The following is an 11,214-nucleotide window of genomic DNA, read 5'->3' on the forward strand; positions in this document are numbered from 1 at the left end:
TGTCTAGGAAACTTTAGCAAAATTTAAATGGTACATACTTAACATCACATGAATCTTGATAGATACTGTAATTTAACAAACTGGTTTTGCTGGAATTTAAAGAAAGAAAATACAGCTCCATTTGCAAATCCAATGATATTTTCAAGAGTGTGGCTGCACAGTAAGCTGAGACTAACCTAAGCCCAAGCTGCAGCTGGCCATGGTGATCCCATCCCTCTCCTGCTGCCATCTAACAGTCCAGCAACGTTGGCCATGGCCTTTCCAACGTGAGCCAGGGCACAGTGTGGTTGAAAGCTAAGTTGTATTTAGGCTGTAACAGACTGAGAGAGTTGGGGCTGTTCAGTCTGGAGAAGAGAAGGCTCTGAGGGGACCTTATTGTGGCATTACAGTATCTTAAAGGGCACCTACAGGAAAGCTAGGGAGGGACTTTTTAGGATGTTGGGTAGTGACAGGACTAGGGGGAATGGGGCAAAGCTGGAAGTGGGTAGATTCAGGCTGGATGTGAGGAAGAAGTTCTTCCCCATGAGAGTGGTGAGACCCTGGAATGGGTTGCCCAGGGACATGGTGGAAGCCCCATCCCTGGAAGCTTTTAAGGCCAGGCTCGATGGAGCTCTGGGCACCCTGATCTAGTGTGAGGTGTCCCTGCCTATGGCAGGGGGGGGGGGACTAGAGGATCTTTCTGGGCCCCTCGATGATTCTGTGTATTTGTGCTGGGTTAGCCTGTGGCAGATTGCTGTGGGGATGCCCCTGGCCAGGCTGTGCAGCTGCTGGGGAGGTGTGGTGAGAACACCAGTGCAGGTGTGAAACCCACAGCTGCAGCCTTTTGACCGTGCCACCCAAACTTCCCAAAAACCAGCAGCAGCACCTTCCGCAAGGACAGGAAAGTCCAGACATTGCATCCTCTCAGCAAAGAGTGTTTACGTGTAGCGTGTGAGTGCAGGCACCCAGGAGCACTGGGGTTCTGAGGTCAGGTAGCCACTGATGCTTTGTCCAGACTCCTCTGGACGAGTGCCCAGTGCCACCGTAGCGGGATGAGGCTCCCTGGCAGCCTGTGCTGATGTAAACCAGCGTGGGGCCCGGCCCACCCTCCTCCTCCTCCTCCTCCTCCTCCTGCTTTCCCAGCCGCGTGGTCCTGGCTCCTCTTTTGTGCTGGCTCTGGCACTCCTGCGCCTGGGCAGGCGGCCAGGTCTGGAGCTGGAAAATGATTAGTTTCCTGCCCATTCCTGCGGGCTGAACTCCTGCAGCACGGGGTCAGAGTGGGAGAGCCAGCCCCACGGGAGGAAGGCTGCCCTGGCAGGGGGGTGCTGACCCCCCACGTCGCCCCCAGGGCGTGGGTGGTGGGGGGCTGGGAGAGCTGGGGAGCTCTCACCCATCACCAGTGTGGAGCTTCACCCTTGGGGAAGCCTTGTGTGGCACAGTGAGGTTCCCCTTGGGGCAGGAGGATGTGGATCTACCCCTTCGTTTGGGCTGGGTCCATGTGTTCCCTTTTAAGGGCATTTTGAAAAGTGCCATTTCGTGTGTCTGACAGGACTGAGGTAACGTGTGAGTGCTGGCAGCAGTCCTGGGAGTGCTCTCCAGCCGTGTGGGAGAACTCATTGCTGCTAAATAGATTCATTTGTGTTTAGAGGTGAGCAGGGGGTGTAACCCCAGAAAACCCGACATCTCCATCCATGATGATCATTTAGAGTTGGGTTTGTGGCTTCCTGGCACAGCTTTAGAATGAGTATCAGTGACCCACTGAATCCATCAGCAGGCTGGGGCCAAGGAGATGTTTGCCTGGTTTCCATGTGGGGTATTTATAGAATAAGTGGATCTCAGGAGCTGCTGCTGAACACGCGGTTTAGTCATCACTCCCTCTAGAATGATGTTCCATGGCGTTGCTGGAGAAAGGTTGGCTGGCAATTGTGTTTTTGCATGCACTAAATTTAAATTGTGCATACAGGAGCTGTTTGCAGCAGAGAAAAGGACATTTGGGTATTTCAGAAGCTGTTCTGGTTTTCTACTCTCTGGCAGAGCAGAGCATTCTGGTATATCATGTACTTTCTAAACACCTTTCAGAAAATCAAAGTAGCATAAAAGTGGAGGGGGAGGAGTGACCTCTGAATTAAGGCCTTTAAATTAGAAATTACCTCCGTCCACAAACACTAATTTGCATAAATTCCAAGGCTGCCTTCCTGATTGATTTAAGCCCATCCCCAGTGGAGTGTGCTGGGAATTCAGGCTCCCTGGCAAGGACTGTGGAATTGCTCTGAGCTGTGCTCATGGCTCTGCTGGTGGCAAGGTGGGTTTTACCCTGGAGACCTCAGAAGCAGTCCTTGAGGTGGGCGACCACGATGCCCAGACTCAGGAGCAACACCCAAGGGCCCAGAGGGTGCTGGCAGGGCTTGGGCAGAGGTCTTCAAATCCACCTCACACCGCCAGAAAGGGATCAGCATCCCCACCCAGGTCATGGGAGGGCTCAGATGGTGATGACCAGAAGCCCTGGACATGCAGTGCAAATGGACTTTGTCTGTCTGTGGCAGCCACACGGCATCTAGTGCTGGGTGAGGGAATATCTCCTACTAGCAGCAGCAGACATCGAGGCGGTCATCATGTGGCACAGTGGCTGGTCCTCTCTTCTCCTGCACTTCATTCATTGCTTTTCACTTGGACCTAGTGAGGGTGGCTCTCCTCAGAAGTTCCCCCTTGCCCTTATCAGTTCAATCAGCAAAATCTCTCCTTTCTATTCCTGTGCTGAGGGCTGTGGCTGGCAGCTGAAATGGTCTTGTGACAGAGACCAACTGGGACTGCAAACCAGGGTTGTTTATGGCCTCATTCTGATCTGCAGTCTAGGTCAGCAAGGGAGCTCAGTGTAGTTTGTTGTGCCAGCACCTCTGAGTGCCACTGTCCTCCCAGGAAAGAATCCCTTTAACCCCTTGACCATCTGCTGTGCTCCAGGAGCTCCCCTGAATGCTCTCTCTAACCCCATGGGTATAGAGTCAATAGCATGCAGGATTAACTTTGCCTGCTCTGACTTGTCAAGGGGGAGTGAAGTCCTTAGACATCCTTGGGGCACAGCACTAAAATGGTTGAAGAGTTTTATGCCTGAATTCAATAACAAACATGAATAAAATTGATTTTTTTTTTTCTTGAAAGAGCAAATAAGAACCCTTAGAGCGAGATTTATTTCAGTGTTTTATGCTCTTGGGCATTTCCTGTAATTTTGACTTGTTTTGAATTAGGGGGAAAAAATGTACTACAATGTCCTAGTCCCCAATTTTCCATTTCAGAAAAGTACTAAATTGGTTGTTGCATTTTGAAAGCGCTGAAGTGGATTGCAAAAGGTTCCACATTTATTTTGTTTTTTAAATAAATTAAATCACTTTGATTGCTAATTATGTGTTGCAGAACTGCTGAGATAACTTTTAGTTCTGCAGCGTTGTTAAATTTAAAGATGAACTGTAACTTTCAAACACAAAAGAGACTTTCCTTTTCTCTGATGCATCTGAGAGGGTTTCAGACAAGCAGAGCACAGAGGTCTCCTCCTGCCCAGGGGAAGGTGGTGAGTCCTTACAACTCCTGCCTGATTCTCAGTAGCCTTGCTCACCTCTAGCCCTGCTAAATAAAGTTGCTATCCCAAATATGTACTGATTAGATTAAGGTCTTCATTCCATCATTTTTTCTATGGGGATGGATCCTGATATTTTGCTTCTACTTGGGCAGACCAAACTAATTTTCAGATAAGCAGTGCTACAGTCATGTGTGTTAAGCTGTGAAGCTGGCTGGGTATGTTGTTTGAAGAGGCTCTTCTGCCCACACCTTCCCAGTTGTACCTTTTGTACTTAACCTTATCCTGGGCTGCTGTGGCAGCTACAGAAGGGCTGAAGCTCCAGGGTTGAACCTCAGCATCTGGTAACTCTGAGATCCGTGCTCCTGGGGGAGGAAGGCTGGGAATTATCCTGAAGCTGGGTGGCTGAGCATCACTGGGGAAGTAGGGCAGGAAACATCAAAGCCTGCTGAGATCTTTTCATTACGTAAGCTCTGTTTATGACATCTAAACAAACACCACTAATGAAGTTTAAGCCTAATGAATTGCCCTTTAGAAAATGTAAAATATCTGGAACGTTTTGTCTGATTTTTGTATGTTATGGGAAGGTTCTGTCCCATCATTTCATTGCTGCTGTTTCTTGAATGAGTGGATTTAAAATACTGAAAAGCACCCTAAAAAGAGGTTGCTAGTAGCTCTACTGATAGCAAGGCATTCTTTTGGACTTCTTTATGACAGCCACATACTGTTGCAAGTGTACATACTTAGCATCATTTTTCTCTTCTCCTCCCTTTTTAATTATTTCCTTTGACAGAACAAGGCAGAACCAGATGTGTCTCCTCTGGCTGAGGGTCCCTTTGCCCAGATTTTTCTCTCTGCTTACTTACACGCTGTTCTTTTGTGCAGGTGAAGGAGGAATGCAGGCTCCTGAACGCCCCCCCAGTGCCACCACGGAGTTCCAAGCCCTCCTCCAGCAGCCCGTCCGTCCCTCCCCGCACGGTGAAGCCGGCCCGGCAGCAGACCCGCTCTCCCAGCCCCACGCTGTCCTACTACTCCTCAGGACTGCACAACATGTATGTCTGGGAGCTCTGAGAGCCCCACGCCACAGCTTTTTGGGAAAGTTAAACTTGGCAGTGTTCTTTTTGAAGGTGGTTGTTTCTAAAGGCGTGGCACTGTGGCAGAGTTGCTGGCTTTTTGTAAATTCGGCTAACCTGTCGAGATACTTTAGAGATTCCAGAGGAGGCAAAGCTGCAGCAGGAACTGTTTTCCTGCATAGCACATAGAAATTGATATTAAACACATGCTATAGGTAATCTCACTCTAAGGTGGCACTGGCTGTCTGAACAGAAAATCCTGTACAGTTCTCCTTGAAAGGCTTGAATCTTCACAACGTCTCAAAGGGAGTTTTCAGGTGGCATTTCAGCACTCCATGCACAGCCAGCTCTGGTAGGTGGGGGCACAAAAGGGGCATGGTCATCCAGAAATGCTGTACCAGCTCTATGGGAACCTACAGGTTGAAGGTGTAATGGAGAACAGAGAGCCCAGCAGACACCCACTGAGTGAAAACTGAGGTGTAGCAGAAGGGGACCAGGCAGCTTCCAGATCAAACCTGCTTCAGCACAAACCTAACTCACAAACTGGAAGATCCACTCAGGCCAGCTGGAAGTTGGCAGTGTATTTTGATTTTTGTGGCTGCATACCTTCTAGCAATGCAGTGTTCTCCCTTGGCTTTAGAAAGTGTATACACCTTTTGAAGCCTCACCTCTTTTTTGCCTTGAATGTCTTGTTGCTAGTATTTTGGGTATCTTTTCAATGACCAGATACAACCTGTCTGGATACTACAAGTTGATCTGAAACACCACAGAAGTCATTTCAGCCTAGATGCAATTCCTCTAATAACTTATGCTGGGATTGTCTTCCAAAGCCATACTGCACATTTTCAGCCTCGTGGTGTTGTGTATCTGGCAATGATCACTCTAGATCAAGGCTGCTCATTTGTTTTTATGAAAGCCTGTTGGGTAGTTCTGTCAAGGTCTACTCCACAGGAGGCTGAGCACAAGACCTCCCAGCTTTTGGGGCCCACCAAGTGCTGCTTTCTCTCTCTTTGTGGCTAAGAATACATTCTGCCTCCCAAGAAACCAGGAAGGCAGTGAGAAGTTTCTCAGGGATGCAGGTGGTATTATTTGCCTTGACCTTCACAATATTTACATGAAATTCATCTCCAGCTTGGGTCCAGACTAGATATCTCCATTTTGGTAGAATTTACCTAGTGCTACAGAGGAAACTGCTAGAAAATTGGCAATGTTTGGAGTAACCAGATTGCTGATGAGGTTGTTTTTCAAGTCATGCCATTTTTACCAGAGATCTTCTTTTCTAGACTGTGAAAGGTTGCAACAAATATTTTAAATACAAACAAAACCAATATCATTTGTCCTTATCTCCCTATAAAAATGCCTGCTGCCTGACTTCAGCTGTACTTGAGATTTCTCTTGCATCCTTTGGCACCGAGTCCCAGTGAGTTAATTTTGATGGAAGACAACTAAGGAAGCACTTTGAAAATGTTACTTTATCAGTTTCCAGTAATTGCCTTGATCTTTTACATCATTAAATGTTCCTATTTCTGATATTGAATTAGAGAACAGAAACAGGATCAATCAGTTTAATTCCCCTCTATGGATAGTACAAGGCCTCAGTGACTGTCTTCTCTGAATTGAGCAGCTCTGTGGCTTGCCTTGTGAAAAATGCTTTGCACTGTGTGTGTTACACCAGTTGGCCTTTAAGCAGCCAGAGATGACCAGCTGACTGTATCCTTGTTGAAGAGAGGAAAAGCATCTCTGGTATTGTAAACATCCAGCTGCTTTAACTGGCAGTGACATAAACAGGAAAAAAAATTTTGGAGGGCATAGAGAATCTGAGGGATGGTTAGACAGGGGGAAGCTGCATCTCTTGGAGCTCAGTTTTGTAACTGATTTTCCCCTGATATAGATCAGAGCTTCTTTTACACATCTGTGCTCTGTGTTTGAGCTGGGCAGGTGCAGGTTGGCTGCTTCTCTCACTCCCTGTAAGCACATGGAGGACTAATTTTGTCTTGAACCCTTTAAAACTCTGCTGGTTTTTTGGAAGCTGCTGCCTTCCTCAAGCAGTTTTCACTGTCACAGAATGACTACCAAGGTTCTTTTTTCAGTAGTTAGTTTCCAGGAGAGAGAGAGGTGAGTAAGGAAAACATTTTTTTTCAACTGTTGGTTTCCATCTGCTGTGTGTTAAGTAAGGGGTTTAGAAATCTGCCAATTATTTTGCCAGTGTTCTGGCTTAATTGGCTAGAATTCCAAAGATAACCCAAACCTTCAGAGGTGGCATAAAAGTGGCAAACATTTGCTTCTGATGACAGGTTGCTTGCTTTTGTTGGCAGCTCTGTCTCTCAGGAACACCTGGGTATAAGCCACCAGTTCCTTTGGACAGGCTGAGCTTGGTTTATTCCCTGGAAGTAGGTCAGGGTAACTTTAGGTGTCTGAAAAGCAAGTGTTTCTTGTTGTAGTTTTTAAGGATATGGACACAAACAAGTTACTGTGAGCTTAAAGCCTGATACTTCAACACATAGAGGTAGGTCTGCTACCCTTCCAGCTGACACTCTTCCTTTGACAACCAGGCACTCACTTACCCTTTGTTACTGTCCTGTCCACTGGTGCCATTTCTGCAGGAAAATACAGGATCAGAACTTCTTCTAGTACATGTGAGGCTGTTCCTCTTCCATTGAGGTGTCCCTCAGGATTTCAACTGTGGCAAAACTGAGTATTGGTAAGATGACACAGGGCTGAATTGAGACATCTACTTTTTACAAGCTTGAAAAGCCAAGTTGTGAGGCTTTTGGTGCATCAGCATCTTGTCAGGCTTGTAGGAGGAGTAAAAGAACTGTCAATGCATTATTCAAACGTGCTGTTAATTCAAATCTGAAAAGTGCTGCTGGAGGAGAGAAAATTCTTCCCTTGTGACAGCCACCCTCTGACTCTGTAAGATGATGTACAAATTTATTCCAATGAGACATTGTTTTGTACTAACCTTTCTGCTTTCTTCCTTAAGCAGTGTGGCAGAGAGCGACAGCACCAACCCAGCGGAGAGCACGCCCCTTTCCTGCTACCCCTGCCACCTGAGCAAAACCCAGTCCAAAGAGCCCGAGAGCACGATGCCTTTGGGAAGCCCCTCAGCTGAAGCTCTGCCTTCGAGGTTATCTTGGCCAAACCATTTTTCAGGAACTGCTGAAGGCCTGAATAGGAGTGATTTCCTGCTCGATCCAAGCAGGAGCTACAGTTACCCCAGACAGAAGACTCCAGGTACGCCAAAGAGAAACTGTCCAGCACCTTTGACTTTTGACTTTGATGGGTGTGAGCTCCCAGCAGGGCACTCCCCCCTGACTCCAGCAGAGTTCACCAACACCATCTCTAGCTGCCCAAAGTCAGCGAGTTACTCTCTAGACTGCACTGATGACAAGTCCCTGGGAGCTGGCGAGGCCAAGCAGAGCCACTCGTGTCCTGCCTTACCTCCTCGGGCACCAAAGTCGAGCGAAGAGAAGACGGTCCCAGACACGGGTCCCTTGCCACTGAAAATCGATGGTGCTGAGGAGGAGTCGAAATCCAGTTCTCCAGACCTCTTGGAAGATCAGTGTCTCCTGAAAAAGGGCATGCAGGATACATTCTCTGTGTCTTACCCCTTCTCCTCTCCCCTCCACCTCCAGCTAGCACCGAGGTCCTGCGGGGACGGCTCTCCCTGGCAGCCACCCACGGACCTCTCCGGACTCTCCATCGAGGAAGTGTCTAAATCCCTGAGGTTTATTGGGCTGTCAGAAGATGTCATATCTTTTTTTGTTACAGAGAAGATCGATGGCAATTTACTGGTTCAGCTTACAGAAGAAATCCTCTCAGAAGACTTTAAGCTAAGCAAATTGCAGGTTAAGAAAATACTACAGTTCATTAATGGCTGGCGGCCCAAAATGTGACGCTGGCTAGTTAGGAGTGAACTCGTACAAGATGTGCTGGGTGCACTTCAGCTAATACATCACTTCCTGTTTTTTGCACTAAAAGACCTTCCTGTAAATATTAGTAGAAAAATTCTTACTATGCAGATAAACATTTTGGAGTGGTGAAGAGATTTTGTTGAGTTTTTTTTTTGTATGTCAATAATAAAGGTAGAGAATCTGCAGAGGTGTGTCTTGGGCACCCCTGAACATTCAACAGCTGCTAAAAACAGGACACTAAGGGAACTTTGACTCCTGTTAAGACTTAGTCGTATTTATTACTGAACAATTTGATGCTGAAAGACACACCCACCAATCCAGTTTACAGTTTTGTGTTAACTGCAAAAAAAGAAAAAGTGTTTCTTCTGGAATTATTTCTGTTCAGATAATATTTGGCAACATGCTGTGACTTTCTTCTGTCTCTGTTAACAAAAAGCGTGTTCAGAGATACAAAAACATCATTTTGACACTACATCTGAAAATGTTGAGAATTGCTGTGAAGTGCCACTAACACACTCTTCTTGCAGGATATTTTTATTAACAGTCTCTTCCTGACTACCTGTGATGTGGATACGTTTTCCATGTTACTTTGGGCAAAAAGAGTTAAATGTTTTTTAAAACCAGAGTCTTGCTGAGCTTGTTGCCCAGAGGGGAGGGGGAAGAAGGGGGATTTTCCTACTGAGCTGCTCTGCTCTGGCCAATTAAAAGTTTATGACCTGTAGATATCAAAAGTTGCTTTTGTAGTCGGATGGCTGGAGTGAGGAGCACGACTTCTGGCCCTGCAGCTTTCTCATGGGAAAGGCACTGCACAGACTCTTCCCTCTGCAGATCCTGCCCACCACAGCAGCCTGCTGGGACAGCCCTTCCTGGGGCAAAAGGCAGCTCCTTATCCTTCCTCTGCTGCTGCTACCATCATCTGAAACCTGTTCCTGTGGTCGGATCTGTGTGGGAAGGTGACAGTGCTCCTGTAGGATGCCTTTGAAATAAAGCATTAGTGAGGTGGGAGGGAACAGGAACAGCACATGGCACACTGGTAAGAAGGGGCCATGCCATGGGAGGGAAATGCTTGTGATGGTTGAAGTTCACCTGTCTTGTTTGCAGTGGGCTGGGAGGATGTGCTGTTGAACTGGGAGGAACTGCAGCACCCTAAGATGTCCTGATTCGGTCGCCCAGCTGCAAAAACTCACTGCTGTAGATGTCAGACAGAAGCAGCAGTCCCAAGGGAGCACAGAGATGAGAAGGGGGCATTAGTCTGCCCCTGGAGAGTTGTCAAATTGAACTGCTCAGAAGACTGGAAATAGGATTTACTTTTCATAGTCTTGTAGTCAGCAGAGCTCTCTGAAATGTGTCTGAATAAGCTCAGGATCTCCTGCCTTGGTAGTACTGAATGCAGGGATTTGTGGAGGTCCTCGGGAGACAGTCCATGGTGTCCTTCCCCAGCAAGGGTGCATGCCCAGCAGCCTCAGGTGGCCAGAGCCAGGGATGCTGGAGCAGCTTCACCTTCACCTGCTGCTGAGCAGAGCCCTGGCCAGGGTGACACCATCACCTGCCTTTCTTAAAGACTCTTCCTTTTCTCCATTTTAGGGCACATAGTGGGAGCATCAGGAGAAAATACAGAGCAGGGACAAAAATGGGAGGCTGATTTTGCTTGTTTTCCCAACCATATTGGCTCATTAAAAAGAATTTATTTGCAAATGGGGTTTTCTGTTGCCTGAGCAAATTTCATGTCCTGTCTTTGTGCTGAAGCCAAGATGCACCATTGGTCTTGCCATAAGGCAAACCACCAGTTTCCAGTCAGAGCAAAGCCCAGCTGATGCAGGTACTATAGAAAGCAGTGAGCCAAAAAGTATCCCAGTAGAAAACCCCTCCAGGAGTTCATAATCCTCCTCTTTTTCTTAATGGATTGACTTTCAGCAGCAGATCAATAGCTTTCTCTGGATGCTTTTTAATTAGTGTCCTAAAATCCTTCAGCTGCAAGTAAGACTAAATCAAATTGCAAATCAAATCCAAGTGCTGTTCAGATGCCTGTGCTTGTTGGTACCACCTTCAAGTTGAACTCACTCAATCATGTTTTAACCCCTTGCTCTGTCAAATAAGCATCCAAATTTGAAAGAGCCCAATTTTAAATCTCAGGTAGCTCACTTTGATTTGTTTGGCTTATGAATTCCAGGTAAAAAAAAAAAAAGGTAAAATCTATCTCTCAAAAAAAGAGGAGGTGGCAATCTTGGCAATGAAATGTGCTGGGATTTCAGGAGCAGAGCCTGTGTGCTCAAACATAGCTAAAACCTCTAACTGCAGACTTGTTACTGATGTCCTTCCAGTTGTCTTCCTCTGGCTTGGCACTGCTTGCTGGTTTTTACATGGGATATGTTTGCCTTTGACCTTTTCTTTTGCCCTTAGCCACTCATCACCTTAAGTTTCCAAGCCTTTTTTTCCAGTGTCCTTAACCTTTGTGTTGTGTGAATTCGATGACTGTGGCCTTGAGCTACCTGCTGTGGTGTCCAGGTGGGACTGGGCTGTCTGCTTTTGTGAAACAGGGAGAGTGGGGAGCAAACTGGGCAGCTGAGTGTGGTGGTTTGTCCGTTCCACAGCCAAGCTCTGATGCCCATGGCATCTAATTTGTTTGCCTTCCTCTTTGGCTTCGGTGCTGTGGTGTTAGAGGGGTCAGGACCATCCTTGG

At 47.1% G+C, this 11,214-nt stretch overlaps 1 protein-coding gene across 1 annotated transcript in view; it reads left to right on the plus strand.

The window, feature by feature from the left end:
* The window catches only part of GAREM (GRB2 associated, regulator of MAPK1), a gene marked incomplete at its 5' end in the record, with an annotated part of 68,451 nt that extends 59,935 nt beyond the window's left edge, over positions 1–8,516 (plus strand). The window contains 2 exons of the mRNA XM_008937429.1: positions 4,433–4,599; positions 7,607–8,516. Of these exons, the coding sequence (XP_008935677.1) occupies positions 4,433–4,599; positions 7,607–8,516 (1,077 nt within the window). The remainder of the gene's footprint in view (positions 1–4,432; positions 4,600–7,606) is intronic.
* Between the last annotated feature and the right edge of the window lie 2,698 nt (positions 8,517–11,214).

This window comes from Merops nubicus, unplaced genomic scaffold (genome assembly GCF_000691845.1).
Source record: "Merops nubicus isolate BGI_N331 unplaced genomic scaffold, ASM69184v1 scaffold9993, whole genome shotgun sequence".
NCBI classification, from domain to species: Eukaryota; Metazoa; Chordata; class Aves; order Coraciiformes; family Meropidae; genus Merops; species Merops nubicus.